This window comes from Rhopilema esculentum, chromosome 15 (genome assembly GCF_057945365.1).
Source record: "Rhopilema esculentum isolate cy_ngs chromosome 15, ASM5794536v1, whole genome shotgun sequence".
In the NCBI taxonomy this organism is placed as follows: Eukaryota; Metazoa; Cnidaria; class Scyphozoa; order Rhizostomeae; family Rhizostomatidae; genus Rhopilema; species Rhopilema esculentum.
This window is the reverse complement of record NC_142829.1, coordinates 6,398,953-6,421,736: the sequence shown is the minus strand read 5'-3', so window position 1 is coordinate 6,421,736 and position 22,784 is coordinate 6,398,953. Positions and strand designations below refer to the sequence as shown.

At 35.5% G+C, this 22,784-nt stretch overlaps 1 protein-coding gene across 4 annotated transcripts in view; it reads left to right on the top strand.

The window, feature by feature from the left end:
- Positions 1-22,784, top strand: part of LOC135685751 (uncharacterized) — a 34,918-nt gene that overhangs the window by 882 nt on the left and 11,252 nt on the right. The window contains exons 1-3 of one of the 4 annotated variants that reach the window (XM_065201811.2): positions 5,076-5,533; positions 5,954-6,066; positions 19,865-21,002. In XM_065201811.2, the coding sequence (XP_065057883.1) occupies positions 20,506-21,002 (497 nt within the window). In that variant the 5' untranslated portion in view covers positions 5,076-5,533; positions 5,954-6,066; positions 19,865-20,505. Of the gene's footprint in view, positions 1-5,075; positions 5,534-5,953; positions 6,067-9,955; positions 11,771-18,163; positions 19,768-19,864; positions 21,003-22,784 lie in introns of those variants that run through there. The other 3 variants (XM_065201810.2, XM_065201808.2, XM_065201812.2) reach the window with 3 other exon arrangements.

The following is a 22,784-nucleotide window of genomic DNA, read 5'->3' as shown; positions in this document are numbered from 1 at the left end:
TTTGTATAAGAAAGTTTGACTCTTAAGTAGAAAAGAAGCTCTCGATTTTGGATCACGATGGTGACTCTTATTTACTACTTTTCATACACTACACCTAAAAGATTTCTTAGTCGTGCCGTTTTCGTCCTGGTCTTACTCATATGATCATTTTGCGGTTTCTCATTTATTCCTCTTGGCCCCTCTATCTACAAATTTATAATTTGTAGTAACAGCTATACACTAGTAACAGACAACCCTCTTCTTTGTCTATGAGCTTTGGTTGCTCCTTTCTTCTTCACATCTAGAAAGATCAATCACGTCGGTAAAGACATTGTGTTGTGCTCTCAAAATTCTGATAGGGACACTATATACCTGTCTTCTTACTAAATTATTCATGTTCTCGCAACGACTGCCAAATGTTTGTATCTCTACCAATAAAAGGTGGTTGCATCATCTCCTTAACAGCACATAGACTTTCTTAGCAGTTTTGCGTAAGATTTTTCATTAAAATAAAAAAGGATGAATAATAATCTTCTTTAGGACCTCAAAAAAGAAAGGACAGAGGGTCATTTTTCTTTTTTCTTTCTTTCTTTATTTAAAATTGGTACAATTTCTAGCTATGCATACTCAAGCTAATTAAAACCATCTAATTTAAATTACCAATGCTAAATATAATATAGAGCAAATATAACCGATGTTGCTAACGTATTCCTTGCAAAGATTACAAGTACAATTAAACGATGAAAATTTTGAAATTTTTTTCTTGAATATTTTTAAAGTAAGGGAGTACTTCATCTCATTTAGAACTGAGTTCTATATTTGGCTACATCTGCATGATACGGTATTAAATCCCTATATTTTGTAATGTGGCTCCGCTGTTTTGAATTGGGAGTTTCTTAAGTAATATAGGCATTCATTTATGGAAAATATTTCATCCATAAAAGGTGGATTCAATCCGTTAAATGTTTTGTAAATTTCTATCGCAAGATATTGTAAATTTTTTCTTGTGAGAAGTTATTGTTTTATTCTTTATTAAAAGTTGCTCAAATGTTTATTCATAATCATCATGAGCTATTCTCATTACGCTTTAATGAATCCGGTTTATCCGGCTATTACTTTTCCTACTGCAAAACATCCAAATAAAGGGACAATAATTAAAATATGATAATAATTCATTAAAATGATTCGCATAGATTCGTCCATATACAAAGCAATCCTGGTTAGAGCGTTTACCTTTTTACCAGCTTCTTTACAAAAAACTTTAATATGTTCTTCTAATCTAAGTTGATGGTCTAATGTTACTCCCAAAAGTTTAACATTCTTACTTTCTATTATAGTAGAACCATTCTTTTAAATTTCAGATTCCTCTAAATTGGATCGATTGGCTTTAAATGTTATAAGCTTGCTTTTATTGCCATTGAGCAACAAAAAATGTTCATTAAACAATTTATTAAAAATAGCAGCTTCCGATTCTAAGTCGTCAGTTAGTTCATTCATATCAGCACCTGACAACCAAATTATATTATCGTCTGCAAAGTTGCATAAGTTGCTTTTGTTAAAATACAGAAATATTGAAAATATTGTAAATATTGAACAGCAACGGGTCTAAGATTGATCCTTGAGGAACTCCTTGCTTTGTTTCCAACCAATCACTAAAATCTGAGTTTATTTTTACTCGTTGAATTCTATTATCTAGATAACTATACATAAATTCCATTGCGTCGTCGCTGAAACCATAAGATTTCTATTTGGCTAGTAGAAGTATATGGGATAAACAACTAACGTCGGGTTGCAACAAAAATTTTAAACAAGGCGATAGCCAATTCAATCTCCTTTTATGAACTCCATTTGTGCAGGTCGCTTGAAGTTAAATGTCCCGATGTATTTCGCTGGCCATTTAAATTCCCATTGGTTAGACTATAGTGAAAACCTATTGGTTAGACTATACAATAGACCTTTTGTTACGGAGCCAATCGGCTAATCTTCATTGTTTCTCGATTTTAAACACACTGCAAAGCCTATTGTTAACTCTGAACGGTTGACTGACGGGACATAGTGCCTTAAACCCTTTATCTAATGCTTGCACACCACATCTAGCATAATTGAAACTTTGAGGCATGTTTTGGATGCACTGAACTAATCTTCATTTTTTTTCCTCTTTGACAATTTTAAAAACGGATTATTGCTATTGGAGGTTGATTTTGGTTTTTCAAATCTTATTTGCTCTTTCTCTTACTTAATTGGTTCGATAGAGTCATAAAAGATTTCTATATTGGTCAAAACAACTTTATAAATGATGAAGTAAGAAGACCACCAATCTCACATTCTATCTGTAATCTAAATCTGCACGTGTCTTTCATCTTTGGAGACAGCCGGCTCCATGACAAATGATGACGGCAAGATTATTTAGACGAATGGCTGATTTGCATTTCTGTAGATCAAATCTAACAATGTTCATTACTTTTTGCTACTAGTTCCATCCCCACCCACAAACTATCAGACTTGTGCTCATTGAAGACCCATGAATTATCTTGGTTCTATCTTCTGGGTCTACTTTGATTTTCAATATTCTTCGGTTCTAAGGTTTAGAAAATAAAGAAAGTATTTTTAGAAGCTTTAAGCTATTTATTCATTGGGTGCTAAAAGTTTGTTTCTTCTGCCTACTGAAATATTTTCTTCTATTGCAAGTCGTTATAATGAATTAAGAAAGTAAATTGAACCATATTGTTCTCAATGTTTGAATACGTGGGCTAGATTTATATTCTAGCTCAATTCTCTGCTAGTGTTTCTGCTTCTGTTAATCAACTGTGACATCGCCTGACATGCTACAATTTAATTGAGTTTATCAAAATGTTTGCTTTCCATTGCAAATATTCTCTCTGGTGATTCTTTAATGTATTTCGACTTATATCTATTGACAGATAATATTGCCTTCAATATAATGCCGCTTCAAATTTTATTTCACAACTGCTGTTATTTTCAGTGCCGTCGCCACGATTCCCTTTGAAGGCCAGCACAACACGATGTCTGACAATGGTTTTAAAATCTAATCAGGACACAGAATAATCTCATAAGACATGTTTGTACTTAGAAACTTGTAACTTTAAGCCAGGTTAGTTCAGCAAGTGTGTCATCACAAATAATAGGGTGCATAATATTATTCACAGTAGTTAAGATTTTGACATTCACGACGGGGAGCCAAATTTTCTTTTTAAACATATAGAAGTAACTATTTTGAGAATAACGTATTGAGGTAGCGTACACACATGTAAGAAAGCCAACATATTCATTGGAGAGAGGGTTAAGAGACAATTTGTGCTCATTATCAAACTGAGAACATCTCCACATTATAATTACACGAGTATTTGTTCCTCGATCTGCAAACGTTTTTATTGCGAAACCCTCTAGAATACTGGGGCAGGGCGAGTCTGCCCCTTCTACCTACTCCCCTGATTCACATACTCAAATGCATTTATGATTTTATCATTCCAGATCTTAATAGTGAAAACGAATGTATCGGGAATAACCTCAGTGCTAACTATATCCGATTTCTAGTCATATTCTGGAAATTTTTAAGAGTTATCAACAAATGCTCTTAATTTCTAGAAGGATTTTTTACAGTCAATTATGGATATTTTCAAGAATAATGATAAAAAATTCATCAAGTCTTTAATGTCAGAGAGTGTTATTTCCAGACAGGAAGTATACATATCCATGGAAAATTATTCTATATTCAACACCACCATCATTTCTCCTTTTTTCGTCACTTTCTTGCCAGTTTCTTTCTCACTTTCTTTTCTCCACTGACTTTTCTTCTCCAGATTATAGATAAAAATATAATTTACAGACTTTTGTTAGTTTTCAAGTTATACATTGTTTCCCTATCCTCTATATTTCATTAAAACCTCTCACTTACATAACGGACAAGGCAACCCTTTTCTCCTAATGAGATGAGACAATGTCTGATTGATGTTTTCTGATCAGTGATTTCTGATTTCTGATTCAGTTGATTTTTTTAACAGGTTTTTTTATACTGAAAATATGAAGGCAGCCTGATGTTAAACAACGGTTTTGGTCTTAACATGGAAATGCAGATTTTCTATAATTACTATATATTGCAAGTTATGAGGAAGATAAATTCATGAAAATGTAGATTCTTTCAGGAAATGCTTGATCAGGTTAAATTAATATCATGGCTAAAATTCAAGCATTTTATTTGAAAATTTTATCACGATTGGGTCACGGCGTTTTTAAATCAATTTACGTACGGAAATTAATTTTGCTTAATACGATTTTGTTTGGCGCTTTTTCATTGAAACAAACTATCTATTTTGATAAACATAATTCATTTATTAGTACTGGGTCAAATCAGGTGGTCAGTTGATCTTTTGCATTGGAGACTAGAGAAAAGCCAAAGTAGTTGTATGTTGAAATTAAACTCCATTCACTCAGTTAGCTGAAAACTTACTGAAAAATCATGGTCGAGTCTAAATCCTACAATATGAAAGTAGATAAAAAAAGAGAGGTTTAAGTAGCAGTCCTACACTGTCTGTTTATTTCTCTTTGTTATTATTTGAACAATCTGTGCGTACAAAAGCCTGGAACCCAAATTACGTCATATCAAAGCGGGCTGCTTATGAACTAAAAACTAAACCAATGACAGGTGTGTTTGATCTGATTCATTCGATAATCAGAAATTTGTATTGCTCTGTTTGATCGATATTGTTATTGACTTACACAGCCTGTGATGTCAAAGCTGCACTTGAAAAATAATTTTAATATGCAAACACTGTATAGAAAGAATTCTAGTGATGTTGTTTGATTGCTTCTTGAGTCGCAATAGGCAGTCGTTGTTCATGAAGTCAAAGTCATGTTGGGTGCCAGTTAAAGGATTGGAAATTGTCACCTGTTAAAGATTTCAGTAAATGAAATTCTATTCACATTTAGCTTTTTTTGTTCTTATCATTTGAAGGTCTTTATCAGTCTAAGACAGTTTGATTGCAAAATGAATTAGTTAAATGAAATGGGATTTGTGTACAGTGATGCGTTCACATCTTTGCTAGCTGTTTCAGTGAGTTGATTTGTTGTGGAGTTGTGGAGATGTCCTTAAATATTTGAATATTTAGCTATATTTTTATTATCTTACTTGATGTTTTGTAGATTGCTTCTAGCCTTAACAGAATTTGAGGAATATTGACCTTTATGGTACATTCACCATGCAGCGTTGCACTCATGAAACATATTCTACAAACTGATTGCTATAAGAAATTATGGAGGCATTTTGTCTAAAGCTTCGTTCTGAGATTGTTAGCAGCTAATTTTCTGAAGCTATTTTATGAGATGTGTCATCAGCTAGTTCTTCAAAGCTTTGGACAAACCATAAAAGAGTGACCTTCATGTTCAATAAACCTTGGAATACTGTAGAATATTAGCAACAAGGGAGATGTTCTCTTAATTAATATCCGGTAGCATTAATGCTTAAATTTTTACTTCATTTTTTTGCAGTCATCTTGTTTGGTGGCTTAACACTCAAGCATAGAATAATTCTTCTTAGGTTTGTGTTTATAAACTATAGGGGATTTAGAAGTTTAGATGGTATAAAACTTTAAAAGAAGGTCTATTGAAGATAAGGAAAGCAGTGTATCTGACAAGTGTTGAGACATTTATATCACATTCAAGAATATCAAGAATCTCACATTGAGCATAGATCTCATCTTTCATGTTTATCAGATTGAAAAGATAGCGAAGTATCTTTGATCTTTGATTCGATCAAAATATCTAATAGCAAAAGTCTGCCGATGGAAGATACTAGATCACTATCATCTTAGCAGAAAGGATTTGAAATCACTTATGACTTGAATCGATGATTTTATGTAAGATTTTCTATAACATCTAGTATGAGTCTTGGCTGCTATCCTAATCCTTCATAGTTAATTTCCGTGAAAACGAGCTGTAGATTTTGTGCTCATTTCAGGATGGTAGATGCATCTTTTAAACAAAGGCTGATTACAAGACGAAATAAAAACATCTGCTGTCAATAAACATTGAATGTGCAAAAACTTCATTGGAAAGACTTCATTAGAAAAGGTAAAAGAAAAATTATCAAAGGTTTGAGCTTCATTCTTAGTGTAGCGTAAGCTAGCGTTGATGCTGCAAACAATGTTTCTTAAAGCTGATTATTAAGAGGTGTGTAATGCTTGAATTAAACTGTTGGATGCATGCATTTCATAACCAATTGTTGGCAGAATCTGATTAAAGCTATTCCAAAAGGCTTTTAGTCCGGCTTAATTGATTCCTGAAATTGCCAATACCTTTTTATGCACATGCATAGTTTCATTGTACATAGTTACCTTGTGCTATAATCACTGACTAACTAATACTATTTATCTTAGTAAAGAACTTTTATAAAGCAAAGGCTTTAACTTTCTTTAAGATTTTCCTGTAGATCTTCTAGGCGTATTCAAAGCATGTTCGAGGTTTATTTCATCCACAAGTCAAACATGCAATCCTTCGACCATTTCTAAAAATATACTCTACAAGAAACAAGAACTTTATTTCAAAAATTGCAAGCAGAATTCCTTCTGCAGGAATTAGACTTGTACTAAAGACAACGGAAAATCATTTGAATGGGTTGGCAACAGGCTATTCATTGCTATGAAAATAAAGCTCATTCTGATCTCATGACAAAAAGGGGTTTCAGGCAGTGGTGCTTCGAGAGTCTTATCAAAGTCTAGTCGCCAATCGTTGCAACGAAATAGTTCTTATTTTGCTTTGTTGAACAAGAATGGGTACTGCAATCTGCTTGCAAAGGGCCGTATGGGCGTTACTATGGTATAAAGGACTGTTATAATCTTTAGTCGAAATTGCCTTAGCAGTTTAACATAGACACACCTGTTTGGAAGGAGCCATTACTCTCTGTTTGAATCTCTGTACCCACCCATTAAATCCGTCTATGGTGGCAGTTGATATCCTATTTCTTCTCAATGATTAATTATTATCTTTAAATGTCTATGAAAATTAGCTTAAGATTTAATTGAGCTTTTTCCTCCTCCTTACCATTTTTTAAAATGTCGATTTTTGCAAGTATCCCTCCGGATGATCTTGGGAATAAAAAGCTCTGGTCAATAGAGCGTATTGAGTGGCGGCCACGCTCCCCTTGTTGTCTCTAGTTCTGAAAATCAATAAATTTTGCCTCGATTTGGATAAGGGTAGAGGTGAATCAATGAATTTCATCCAATACGTAAATATCTTGCAGCTCTTTTATTCTGTCTGCTTTACGCGCAGATGGTCTACGATGAATAGAAAGCAAGGCATATGACTAACCATCTAATGTATCTCTCTGTTTTTGCAATTAAAAAAGTTATATAAACCTTTGCGAAAGTAAGGGAGATAGCATCTAAATTTCTGCCTATCCTGTTCGAGGTCAAGTTGAAACACTGCGAAAGTAGCTGATAAAAATGATTGCAATCCTTTTCATTAGTTTTGATGAGGCTGTTCATTAAACATTGAACCACTTCTAATCTCGATATATAGTTTTGTGCTATGGCGAGCTTGATTGTAAATTTTTAACGAGTTTATTTGTGCTGATGCAGCATAGACGACACAAATCATTCTATTCAGAGGCGAATCGCAATGGATGCATAAAGCCATTTCATCTCTATTCATGTAACTGATTCTTTAGAATCTTGAAAATAGTATCATGTCTCCATTTTAGGCATGAAATCAAATCACTAGACAATTTCATGACGATCAATACTCAGTCATTGAATTCATCCACAATGAAAACCTTCCTACATCTGCTAGAATGCTCGTATTTAAACATGCGTTGTAGAGCAAAGAAATTATATCAATGCGAGCTCTACGTTCTACGCAAAACTTCTCTAAAACGTATAGCAGGCGAGCTTGATTTAACGTCCCTGTAGAGTGGAACATATTTACTACTTCAAGTATTTTTTACAATCCTTGCCAAGGTTTTGAAACAGCTGCAGGATGTTTGAACATTTCAACGAGATTATCAATTTAATAATATCGCTAAATTTCAATATTCTAGCTTTAATGGTAAGATTTCGAGTTGCTATGATCAAAAAAGTATCTTTGAAAACTCAACGTTAGACTGAGAGAAGCGTTGCAAGAGGTAAAACTTGCTCCCTGATTACCTTATGACGTCAGCATGGCATGATATGCCCAATCATCTTTTCACGTGCTATGATATTCAAACTGTTTTTCGGCAAAGATTTCAGGTATTTGATATCCTAAGTTCTTAACAAAAGAAGATAAATTGTTAGGAAAATGTTTTTAAGAAGAAGTAAGTTTTAACAAAGAAAAGGTAGGGCGTTTTCTGGAGCCACAACCGCACCAATGCTGAAAGGTGGAATAAATCAGCCACGTCTATTAAATATGCTTCTAGTCCCTTGAGGCTTGAATACACTAGGCATCTAATTGCCGAATTTAGTTGACTTGCAATGAAATGCCTAGTGTATTCCAGCCTTTAAACTGGTCGCTATTTTATACTGAGGTATTACCTTGTTGAATCTGAACCAACTCATCAGTCAGTCTGAAACAGCGTTATACTCAAAAGGTCGTAGACAGAGAAAAACAAACTTTTTTTAGACACATTAAGAAATGGCACATTTTTAGCACGAGATGCATTTTCTGATTTATCTGCATATTTTCCAAAAGTGGGAAAATTTTAGCCTCAATGCCTTTGCCTTGAAAAACATTAGTCTCTGCCTGTTTCCCATGTCAAGAGAAGACGACACATCAACAATCCTTTGTCTGATGAGACACAACTGCTAACGTTCTAGTTTGGTCGTTAGAGTAGATTAGGAAATAGAGATATATTCTGACAAGAATAATACATCAGGCGTAAAAGGCACTGATCATACTCAACCTCGATCAAGTGGATTCGTCTTTTTTTATTTACTCTTGTCGAAAATTCTCTAAAAAAAAGATCCATTTCGACATAAACTCTAAAACTGTTTGGTAAGTGTCCAAAGATGAGATTCATTCTGATGAAATGTGTTGCTGTATTGCCTAAAAATGAGCTCACCGACTTAGAAAACCCTTTTAAACATTTTTCCTCATTCTTTTATATTAACATGCTTGCAAAAAAATATTTCAGGCATGAACTAAGATTGAATGAACAGCTATTCTCTGTTATACTAAAAAAGCGAGAAGTTCAGAGTTTACAGACCCCGTTTGACTATAGTCTGAAAAAATTCAGGAAACCAGAGCTTAGTTAAAATTTAATCTATTTGTTTTCCATTTACTTTTTCAAAAATCAAATTTGCTGTATGGCTAGAGAAAACAATATTAAAAAGTAATCTTTTTTACCAATTAATAAGTGCAACGTTTTATAAGAATTTTCATAGCATTGTTGTGGCAATTGCGAGTTGAATGCTGCAGTAACAACCGCAGTTATACCAGTGCCACCGTGTTTGTATGCCTGTAATTGATATATTTCTGTGTTTTACTTTTGATTCGCTTTAGAGCCACTTATTTCTACCATTGGATTTAACGCAGACTAAACTAAGTGTTACTACATTGTCTTAATATATCCAATTTAGAGCTTCAAGAGTTACTCCTTTCTCAATAAAGCTTCGAAATATCCCTATGCAACACCGCAAGTGTTTTGCCACCCGCCATTTTTGATCCAATTGGGAACAAGGGCTTGCTTCAATTGCTTCTAAAGCGATGGTGAAGTCATTCTGGCCTACGAGTATGCTCGAAAGAGTTAGCTGTTTCTCAATGAAAGCACGCATCATCACTTGCTGTATTTAATCTGCGGTGAAATTAATTTGTTACTGCCTTTTTTCATTCCCAGTTTCATTTATTAAAATGGAATCAAAAATTAGAACTTGGGTTATTTTCTTTCAATGAGATAGGTAGAGAAATATGTTGCATAGACCACACCAACAGGCACCGCGGAGCGTTGGGAAAAGTGGGGGGTCTAAAAAATGTGGGGGGGGGGCTAAAACCGTAAAAAAGAGGCTTTTCTGGTAGTTTGAATCTTAATATTTGGCATTTTTTGCAAAAAGTGGAGGGCTAAAGCCCCCCCAGTCCCCCCTGATCCGCGGTGCCTGACCAAATCAACCATTAATGCAAAACGGGAACTGTGAAAGTATAGCGAGTGTCGCTGGTCATAGGTTCGAGTTCCACCCTGGTCGTTTCATTCGCTCACACTCTCTTAGCAAAACCCATTGTATTAACAGCTTGCAGCTAACAATTCATAGTAGTGATACTTCAGCAACAAACTTTTATTCTAATGAGTTATCCATGCCAAACAGTTAGATGGTGCCTTGAAGGAAGAAGGTACAAGGGACTTTATTCCTTCAAAAGTGTAGGAAAACAAATACGTAATATATATTACAGAGGAAATCTAAAGTAAAACAATATACATCATGAAAGCAAAATGATTGTATGTAGGGGAATTTCATACGAAGGGGCTCTCTCAGTAGCTTGGCTAATCTAGAAGGGGGGCCCCCCTGTTTAAAACTGATAGGCCAATTCTTTGAAAATATTTCATAATATTTTTAAAAAATTTATCTTTATAACTTCTGACGGTGGCTGAAAGGGACCATTTTGCTGTGTAATTGTTTTTAAATGGAGGTTTACGACAAAAACCAAAGTAAAGCAGATGGTGAAGTTTTTATCTCCGAGGAGGGAATGTTAGCCAAGCATTTTGTTGTAATGTAACGGACTGACCCAAAACCATATTGAAGGGTTTTTTCCCATTCTGAGAAAAAACATCATTGGCTATTCACTATTTGTCATGAACCGGCAGAAGGCAACCTTCATTGTTCTAATTCATACTTAATAACTTAAAGCATTTGAGCAATTTTCCAGAGCTGGGCTTGTGTGACAGTCATCTACGTCTTTGCAAAGCATCTTAAATTCATCTTTTCATAAGACAATGGGTTTTTAGGACTTAACTCCAAACAATACGAGAAAACAAACAAGGGATCTTAAACGTTTAAAAGAGTCTCACGATCTCAAACTGTGCGACATTATCCTATGTGTCATTTTCCTAAAGCAGATACTATAGTGGTATAGCTTTGGAAGAATGACAATAGAGGATTTTCTACAAATGTACTTTTTCTGTGTACAAATCAATGTATGATTTATAAAGACTCAGCTACTGACGAATTTGTTAAAGTCGTTTCCATGCAATTTGAGCATCGATGCTTGAAACTGATAGCCTTCAGCCGATGATTGAAAAAAAATGAAAAAATCATGCTTTTTGTCTTTAAAATCATTGCAAGCTTTAACTCGTGCTTTCAAACACCAGTTTTGCTATACTTGTTGACTCTCCTTGCTACGTATCTAAGTAACATAATGACCAACATCAACAACGTATAATTTTTCTTTAGCTAGCCAAAACTCTTTCTTCTGCTTTGATAAAAGTTATAAATCTTAAATCAAACTTGCTTGATGATTTCGTACTTCGCAAAACTATTTATGAACAACCCAGTCGGTCTCGGTCCTCAGGCACTCTGGTGCCTTGGTGGTAGCAATTGGATTTTTCCAACGGACAGCCTTCTACGACATGACACGAAAAGCCTCCGAGTGTGCAATGAAAGTCTTAATTACGTAGTCAGTAAACAGTGTATTAAGCGTTTATATTTGTGGCTTCTGGCCAACGAAGTTATGATCTCTTCACTTGAAATGTGAAATAAAAAGATTTGTTGCTATTCGAATAATCATGTTGCTAACGAAAGCGGATTTGAAGTGTTTTGGGAAAGGCAAGCTCATGGTTCATGTCGCTAGGTGCAAAACCAGCAGGTTCAGTAAGGTAACTCAATTAGATTAAAATATATCTTTATATTTTTATGCTTATAGGTATCATTGACTTAAATTAAACTTGCGAGAAATTGGCTCGATGTTGAAGTGCTAGTACTTTTGCAAGCAAATCTCGAGAAGCATTTGAAAACGGTTTCAACTCGTGTACTTTAAAAATAATTTAGAACTGTTTAATTAATTGACATAAACGAATTCATAAAGAATTGTCTGAACCAAATAGATGTCAAATTAGGTATCTTTCTTCTGAGATCGATAAACGACTTTTCATCTTGCATTTAGGAGTTTTATTTAAAGTAGATTATTCAACAGTTTACACAGAAATGGAAACCAGGGTCAGATTTGTCTTGGCGTTCATGAAACGAAAACGTGAAATTTGCCCTATTCGCTATTACGAAAGATATTTAAAAAGCCGTAAAGGAAATTCTAGTCGAAACGTTAAAAGAGGACTTAAATGTTGCATATATGGCCTCTGTGACATATTTCCTTTAGACTGCAAACAAGTAAGAGAAACAGCTGGAGAGATTGCTTTCACTAAATGTAAGAGGAAATGTTGGTGAACAATAGGCACGAAAATAGCCCCGAATCAACATGCACCAAAAATATTAGCAAAGGGGACGCAAAGAACAGAAATATGAAACGAGTACTTCACGAAGCAATATTTAATCGTGGGAAAACACATTGCGAATTTTCAAATTCCAATGTTCAGTGCGAATTTGAATCAGCATTCTGGCTGCTGTTGAGACAAATCCATTTAAGTGCTATCACTGAACATTTTTTTGTTTGGTAGTCAGTCGTCCAGGGATTTATTTGATTGTTTTCTACTATGAGCACACATACCCTAAGTATAAACACACAGTTTGCACCCCGTTGCGCATTAATACCAGTAAACGTACAAAGGATGTGAAATGTGTAATGTACAAAGGATGTGAAACGAGCCCAGCGTAAAATGCTAACATTTGAGCTTATAGTATAAATAAACTTTAGAGGCCCTTGCAAGGACATATATTGCTTGGAGTTGAATCAATTTCAGCCTTAGGTCGTGTCTTGGTATATTTCGTTCTACATCATGGGCTGACTAACATCTTTCAAGATGCAGTTTTTCAGGCCAAACAATTTTCCCCCGAAAAACTGTTGCGGGAGAAAACTTCCATTATTTCAGGTTTCTTAAATTTGCTGACCGCTTTACACGTTTACACGTAATGACCAAATCTAAATCTATGACTACTTTAAAGAAACAGGTTTTAAAATTGTCGGTTCTTTAGAATTTCGAATTATTGTTGTTACAAAACTAAGTAACAGTTCTGAAAAAAAATTTCTGCTAAGAAGGGTTACCCCTTTCCTTTCTTTATTTATCAAATGACGCCAATGTTTGTATCTGGCGTTCATTCACATTCGTAATCAATTGTCTCTTCCTATTGACGTATAAAATACTACCCCATTGCTCTCCTTTGTAAAGACTTTGAGCTTGGGCAAGCGAAGGGTGAAAGTAAATATGGAATGTCCTGTCCTGATGTCCTGAAGCTTCTTGTGCAATCGACTAAAAAGTCCTTGGCTTTAAGTGCCTTTAAAAACCTCAACCTTTTTATAATGATTGCTGGGTTTTATATCTAGCAAGCATGGGTTTTCGGTCTTTTCAAATTTCTGCTTCTTCACAGGAGTTGTTCTGCTGACAGGCAGTCCTGGTCCTTAGAAGAATTCAGAACGAAGACTTGTGGCAAGTCAAGTCCTGAAAGCGAGGCGTGAAAATAGCGGACAGCTGCATCTAGCGATTGAATCTTCTAAGCCCATTGATATCTGGCAAGCTATACAAATGCATATTTTGCTAACGCCTCCCAACCTTATTATGATGGGAATTTCAGAACGCATAACTGTTGTGGTTTTGTTTTATGTGGGCAATGGTAAAAATATTTGGAAGGTATTGCTAAAGTAAGAAATATTTTGAAGATTCAGAGGATCGAGACTCAAAGTACTGCTTTCAAATCATGTATACTAAGGTTAAGCTGCTTTGAATAGCTGTTATCTAATGTACATAAATATTTTTCTAAGTACTTTTCTAAGTACTAACAGGCATCAGTTGCATAAAAGCGTATTTGGCCTATGCAAAGAAAAGTACAAACAACATGTTTATGTTGAAATAGTTGCTAAAGTAGCAGAAAACTAGTTTGGCGGGTCAGGGAGGGCTATCGGGTGTAGGGTCTTGTGAGAAGCTGTGAGATCACCGTTGTCCTTTTGTTAGGAGATGTCCGTATTACTGAGATACTTTTACAAGGCTTCGACTGCTGGAAAGAAATTTTTCTCCGTTACTTAAGGGTGTCCGTCAATGGCAGGCGTCCGTTAATTGCAGGTGTCCGTTAATTGGGGACCCACTTTGTCCAGTGGGAAATATTTTGAAAGCATGTGAAAAGTAGATGGAAAGTACGATAAAAGTAGAGGTACGATGATAAAAAATTTTAATAAAAGGAATCGACTTGCAAGCTTTTTCAAACTTTGTGGGAAAACATTTACAAGGACAAAATAGATTCCTTTATCATTGGAAATAGCTTTGAAAAAAGCAAACATTTTACAACATATTAACTAAAAGCTTTTTCGTCTGACACTCCTCAGAGCATAAAACGTCAGAATGAAGGTCCGAAAGAGCACAATGAAAAATATATACCCATTTTTGGTTCGAAATAGGCCAATCAGAAAAACGCAAGCACAAGACCGGTATAGTTGACCAATCAGTGCTGCGTCCTATAGAAAAATTACCACTGGAGTCCAAGAGAGAAAACGAACTCCTTCTGTCTACACAACAACGGCTTTTTCGTTTGTATGTAGATCGATTCCAAAAATGCTACAATCTGGCAAAAAATTGCTGAGACACTTGCAAAAAAAAGAAGCTACTTACAAATCAAAAAACCCCTTTCCCCCCGAATCAATGTTGTGATTGGATTGGTAACTAATGTTGTGAACCCCACTTATTCTGTAACCATCCTAAACAACATAGACCACGGGGGAGGGGGGGAGGTTTAGGTCACCAGCGCACATTATATGAAGATATAGCACGCGAATTCCCTCTTCGTTCATATGACTCAGCTATTTTTTGCCAAGATTGTAGATGGAAAGACGACCGGGCTCTGCCAATCATCCGAAACATGTCGTCATTATAGAGTTTAGCACAATCCTTTATCATTAATCATTAAAGGGGTATTCAGCCCAATTTTCTCCTGCGTAATTGACGTTATTTTTTCCTCGTTGGGTAAATATGGCTTTTTATGAAATGATTTGATATCATCAGGTTAATTTGCCCCGGCAGCAATCACCTGTTGCTTTCTAAGCCTTGACAATCTTCACCCATACCGCACCATCATTGTTAATTGATTATTGTAAGAGGCAATTGGTGAACTTGTATTAAAGTTGTGGGTGAATACACCTGATATTAGAGAAAAAGCGGATTTGCTAAGCAGCAAAGTATTTTAGCAGGAGTAGCTCCCAAGAACTGCTGGGCTATTTTTGCAACTTGAATTCAAAATTTCATGAATAGGTTTTGACTATAAATGCGAGTATGAATGGAAAACATTATGTAATCAGTACAAAAGTTAAGATGACCTTCTCGATTGTGGTTCGCTAAAATATCAAGCCAAACTGGCTTAGTTTCGAGGGTCGGCCTATTTTCGCGGCTGATAGGCAAAACATAAAATACTATTCAAAAGACATTATATTCATTTACATTGATGTTTCATACAGGCTAGCAGCCCCTTGAACTCGTTTATTATATCCAGAATACCAGCTTCAGAGTAGATTAGAAATTCTGATCAACTTAGAGTTAAAATCGAGGCGTTGAAATAGAAACTGCTGGGAACGTTAGAAAGAAATAATTAAGAGAAATTAGGAAAAGACCAAAGAAGCACCAGCTAAGGCCATAGAGAACTCCAATTTCTTGAAAGTAGAGGGCGAAAGAAAAGATAGTTAAGATGAGCTGGACATCTTATTAGTTGATGACGAAGGAGAGCAAAAAACGGAAAAAATATATGTATTGGATGTATAAAAAATATCAAGTTAGTTTGCAATTCAATCGGTGCAAAACGAGTTTTTTCTAGCGTTGTCAGCAAGCCTAATTTCGATAGCAAAAAATTTCCTTTTCCAAAGAATTAGGTGGGATTTTTGGTTCCCCCAACTTAACGTACTTTTTCTTCACTTGATTCACTTCATTCAAAACCAACAACTTAACAACCTACTTCCGCTTTCTTGTTTCCTTCGCCTCCTCGATGTTCAGAGCCGAGGAGCAATTCACTCTTGCAAATAGCGTACGAGATTTTCTTTAAAACAAAAGGTTTTTTTGGGGATTTTCAGTTACAACAATTGGATTTTCACGAAAGGTGTACGAGATTTTCTTGAAGTGATTTGCCCCTCATTCAGAGCAGGCTTCGAAGCTGCAGCTAGGAAATCTATCCATCGTCTGTGTTGACCGTAACAGGGAGCAATATATGTCACAAATGTTGATTGGGTCATGGCAACCCAACAACGTGCTTTGATTGTAGAATCGCACGTTTTATTAGATTGTTTACAGCAAGTTACTGCGAAGTGTTTTACCCGTGTACAATCAATTATGATGTTCCTAGCCAGATTTCACAAGCAAACAATTTTCGCGCCCCCGTATATCCAATTGCGTCCCCCTGGCCCCCCTGCCACCACGCCACTGTTAACCTTACAACATGATACTCAGCTGATATGCAACTAATCAACTGATATCAATATCAGTTGATTACCTGTATATCAGTTGATTATCATGTTGTAAGGTAAATACGATAAACCTTCATTCATCAAGGTTATCATTTGTAATTCTTAGAATTGATATTTGACTAATCATGTTATGAATTCATCAAGATATCTCTCAAAGTAAAACCATGACTACCGAAAAGGTTCCTTAAAAACTTTCCCCTTAAAATGTATCTCCAAATAAACACTATTGTATTCGTTTTAACTACATGCAAAATCTGTACTGTTATGATGCACTGGTTTATCGAAAACGCGTATTGTCTTATGGTATTTAGTTTCAGGTTCTTTTGAGAGACATCTCACCTGAGCCATCACACTTTCATTGTTATATATGCCGACAAGGAAGAAACCTATTCCGCGTTGCTAACTATTTGTTCTTTTAACACAAAGTTACCTGAGCTTGTGTTTATTGAAGAGAAAAATAGAGAACTGCATAGGCGTAAACTCAGGGGGGGGGCTCTGTGGCTTCAGCCCCTCCTGACGAAAACCGATGGGGGCTGAGCCCCCCCCCCCCCCCCCCGGAAAATAAGGAAGTGCTTTACCAATTTTCTAGATTAGTTTGTTATATTATTGGTTTGACGCATAAGATTTGTTGCATTAGATAATTGCGTTAATGAAAAATGCAAGGCAAAATCACCTTTAAGCCCTTAGCTAATCCACTTCCTATCCTGTGACATCAGCAGCAGCCATTAGGAATTGTCATAAATTTTTTGAGCCACCCCCCCCCCCTGAAAAAGATTCAAGTCAACACCTATGGGGGGAACAGTCTTAGCATTATGTAGTAAGCTTTATTTATTTCCTTCAGAAAAACTTTGCAAAAAGGAAGGGTCTAGTAATATCTATCCAATAAAGAGGCTGCAATAATTTGCATCATTAACACAGATTGAACAAAAAAGAACCTTGAAACTTTGTCTATTGCTGCTTATCTGTTTCTAAAGACATTACATTTCTTCAGAACAAACTTATATTTTTCAAACATAATGTTTCACTTATGAATTTATTTTAGAATTATATATTGGTCCACATGGTACAATACAAAATAGAAATAAGATTTCAACGAAGATGTTCTATTTCTATAAAGAATTTAAAGTAGGACTTTATAATTGAGCCTACTGTTTTCTGCTAGTTGCTCAACGTAGGTTACGGCAATTCTTTCATAGCAGGGATGGTTAGAATATATCGATATTTAATATTTGAATTATAGAAGGATCGAGGACTCAAGAAATCGATATTTTGAAAGTCTTATACATTGCATATTTTTTTAAAAACTCCACATTTTGTTAACTAAATTTCCACGGCAACGTAGGACAATGTTTTGTGGCCATTACTGTTTGCTCCTCGAAGCAACTTTTGATGTTTCTTTTTTTCTGTTTATTCCAATGACAAACCGAAAATCCCCCCTCGAATAAGCCCCCGCTGCTACCGTAAATTCTCGAATTGGACCCCTCCATTGGATGATTTTTGCCATCCGAGGTTGCCTATGGCGTTTTATTGAATTACCACAATAAATTCATACTTTTGGTAGTAATCAATTAAATGATCATAAAGAAATTTCTACTAAAATAAACGAGGTCATTTAATAATGTCTTCTTAATGTCTACAATAATTTTATAAGCCCTTCCCTCGCATAAGCCCCCTCGAATAAACCCCCATCCAAAAATATCAAAAACAGATAACCCCCCAGGGGGCTAATTCGAGGATTTACGGTAGTACCATCATGCAATATGTGGTCTGATGAAGTTTTCTGTTAACCAGCTTGTTGTATAGTAGAAGATGTCGTATATACAGAACAGTGTACCCTTTTTCACAAAGAACCTTTGAATAGAAGCTTACAGTAAAACCTGGAGTAACGACTGCCACTGTACTTTACACACCAAAGCATATGACGAGATTCAGACATTTAAAGAGCTTGACTTTAACAACAAGAGTATAGTCTGCTAGGTCCTTAACCAACTTGCTTTCTTAATCTGTTTTCTTATCACAGAATACTTTTTCTCGAAAGAATGCCTTATCAAAAGAATCATATTGTTTCAAGTAATTTCAAGTTTATGCGCCTCTTTTAGAGATTATGTTTTCATAGAATGATTAATTGAGGAAATGATAATTGCATAAATGCAGCATTGCGAATATTGATATCAAATATTTGTTATTGATTTTCTGGAAGAGCTTTGCAGAAATAGCATTTTCATGAATCCTTAATCTTCGATCATCAAATTAAAAATTTTCTCTCGAATCTTGTTCCGGAAATATCTTTAGCTAGTTTAATACCAAATTACTTTTTCGATATTTATTATCTTTCATTCATCATTTCCTTTGTTTAGATATCAAAACTTGTAAGAATTGGATACATCATCAAACAACACGAAATGAGTCTTAAAACTATTTTTTAGCAGGACTGAATACACAAATTACTGGACTGAAAAGCTTACCAAGCCTTTTCTACTGAGACGGTTTCAAAACCATAAATGCAATAATTAGATGCATAAATGCAAGAGAATTCAAGATATTAGAATGGCATCCGTAATTGCAAACACTACAGCCTGATTCAAGCTGCGTTTTGTTGAAGCTAATGCATTTTTGGCTTTTAGCTTAGTATTTCTTTGCTATAAGAGCAGCGATTGACATACAGTGTTTAATGGTATTGGCGCTAGGTTTGGCAACAAAATCACCCGAGCTTGCATCAAAATTTAGGCATCGATCCTACCAACGATTTAGCACACAGTGTTTAATGGTATTGGCGCTAGGAAGGCAACAAAATCACCCGAGCTTGCATCAAAATTTAGGCATCGATCTTACCAACGACGTGGCTAGACGAACCTGCCAGGCATCTTACTTAAATTAATTCTGTCAAGAAGCAATTCATGAAATTCAGTTTCAAAAGCCTCACTTCTTCACTTTCCCTATTAACCTCATGAGAAATAACGATTCGAACAGAGAGTCGCAAATTCTGATATTGAAAAGAGATTTTATCTTATTTTGAGATTAGTCCAATGAACTTGATATAGGATACTTTGCTGAGGTAAAGTGGATTAAATTTTAGAAACTAATGATTCACCTCGCCATTGGGGGATTTTCGCAAATAAAGACAGCTGCTTTGCACGAATGGTGGCAGGTCTAATCATATAATCACTGCCATTGCTAAGAGCTACTATCGATGTTGCCGCATTTGAGCTCGATTCAAATTCTCAATTCACGTTTGAAGGAGTAACCGTGGTAGAAATATCCTTGATAGTGAGCAGAAATTGCGCTTTGCGATCACTGTTTTGATTAATTCCTTATGATTTCTTCGATGTGGTGAACTTAAACGCATAGACTTGTTGTATTTCAGGTTTGAAGATATGCTTGCACAGGATGGAGAGTGAATTTCTGTGATTTGGCATCGGTAAATGGCAATGATCTCATTTCTACAGATACCACAGCCCCTAGGAATAAACCAACACAAGAGATAAGGAAGCATTTACATACTCTACATCGCTGTTAATATTTTGCCAAGGTTTATTTTCTTTGAAGAAACCAGAAGTTCTTCTCAGAGAAACTGCACTACTGTATGTTGGATCAATCCTTCAAGGAAAGCCACATAAATTCGTGTTGTTTGTTATTGTACAAGGGTTTTGAAAGAGCTTCATATGAACAATTCAGGCGGCATTCTGGTGTATAGAGGAATCGGCGGCCAGCAAGGTAATTACAAACTGAAACTTAACTGTCTAATCTGAAGCAAATTCAATATATTTTCATTCTTATCCGAGGCTTGTTCAAATATTGGAAAACAAGAATCGATTGTTTTTACCAATTCACGTCTATCGTGATCGCAACGTTTCGCCAATACACCCTTATCAAAGGAAAATAAAGATTTCGCTCACTGTCCATATGTTGTTTGGATGAAAGCAGTATCTTTACTGAGAACTGCGGAAACATTTTTAGAAATAATGACACACTGAGTTGTGTTGTATCCAGACGACTCCGTGCAAAATGCCACTTAACCGAGAAGATTTGAGGAAAACAAGGGAGAACTCCCTAAACTCGAGTGCTGTGCTGTATTCTAGACCACGCGAGGTTCGTATTGACTATGCTCCAGTTAAGAAAGAGCGAGATACAAGGAGAGATTCGAGGACTTCGCATGTATCACACGCCAGTTCTATGCTTCAAGGCTACGGTTGTCGCTGTCCTCCCGCATTAAAACATTTTATCAAATATATGTGGATACTTGTGTTGCTAGTCTATATATTCGTGATGCCCTATCTCATATCGATGTTGCACAAGAAAGTGACATACTGTGATGAAAAATTGAAGAGTCTCGAAAAGAAGTGGTCGAAACATTCCCATTCGAAAGCCGTAACTACTAGACAGGCGAAACAGGAGAAAATTCGCGAAACCAAGGAACCGATAACCATGGATCATCACAAATACGCGAAAGCATCGGAAGAAAGAAAGGAATTACGGCATCGCCTTGATTCTCTTTATAAAAGGTAAGTTTTACTCTTACATAATACTCATTTTAATTTTGTTATTGAAAATGGCAAATAAAAGAGAAGCCTGCATCTTAAAATGGTTGGCAAAGATTTTGGCTTCTGCGATATCTCATTTGCTTACAAGATTATTTTTATATGTGGTGCCAAGAGTTGCTTACACGCTCTTTAATTTGAGATGAGATTAATCGAAGATTGATGAATATTCATTAGCAGTCTTTGGTACATTTATCTCTAAGTGCAGTGCTCCCTCAAATCAACATTTAAATCACCTGCACTCTTAGTTTCTGCAATAACTTAATAGCCCTTCAGTAGCCACAAATTGAGGCGTGCACCACTGACATGTTTTAATTAATCTTACTTCTGGTCGTTAGCAATAGAGTGTTCTGACACATGGCTTGATTAAAATAGTAACAATCTTTCAAATAAACATTCAAATAAACAATCAAATCTTTCAAATCTTCACTTTAAACAGGTGCATTACTATCGGGCTTTGGTATTAATAAAAAAAATGTTGGACTAACCAAAAGAATGAAATAAAAATTTTCTGACCGACCGAAGTACTGACTGAAGAAAAGTATTAAAAATTTAGAAGACTCGCAAAGCAGTTTTAAGCGGCGGTGAAGCAAGCAGTTTTAAAGTTGCAGTGAAAGGGGTAAAAAGCCTTGGCCCCCCACTTTCAAGTTCGTGGTGCGGGCCCTGGCTCTATACTTTTTTATAGAGAAAAGTATTTTTAAGTATTTGGATTGGCATGTAAATAGTCATGAAGGGCTTCATTTAAAATTAAGGTGGATCGGTTTTAATAACCTTGCATACTAAGATATCGTGTTGCTCATTAAGAATCTATGATGCATAAGAAATGCATTGCAAACAATTAGAAAATCTTTGTGGTTGGATTTTCATCATTTCTGAAGACGTAAGATTTGCAAAACCTGCACCCACTGACCATCATCGTTAGTATTTCTGAATGCAAATAACGTCTTAATTTAAAGATTATCTCATTAAATGTGTCTTGTGGCCCTCAGTTCTTATTTCTATCTCTTTCAAAAACTGATCTTTTAACGTGCATGGCTCGAATATGTGTTTTTCATGTGCCTGTTACATTGAGAAATTTCACCATAAACTGTCTTGATGACGTAACTGGATCAGGGGTCATTCACTTCTTTTGCAGAGCAATGTAAAAATGTATAGGGATACGATAGCCACAAGGAGGGTTTACGTGATTGGCTACCAACACAGCTATAAGAAACTTGCATAATTAGCCTAGTTTATCAATGCTTCATCAATACTGGTGTTTGTGTTACCAATATTATTCATATATCTCCTTATTAACTTTCGCCATTTATGTAACTTTGGATTAGGCAAGAAACTGTCTATTAGGCAAGAAAGTGTTTAATATGCTATAATTATGAGTAAGGTATTTTTCCCCCTATAAGAGAGTTTGTAAAAATTGATTTCATGGCGTTTACTTGATAAATACAGTTTTACATATTGTAAAAGCTATTAATTTCAGTTATTGATTGTCAAATTATTCTTCATGATTTCCAAGGCCAGAAAAGTTGATATCTTTCTCCATAAATCCCCTCAAGCAGTGAATATCATTCTCAAAACAATGAGAACAGGGCGGAATTTAGGTGTGGCACTTTGGTTTTTGTGGTCATTGGCCTTTTAAAGCTTGTTTACATTATAACAACTAACATATTTTCTAGACACTGACAATTTCGTTGACATTGATTAATTATACGGGATAAATTTGTACCTCCCTTCGCTGAATTAAATCCC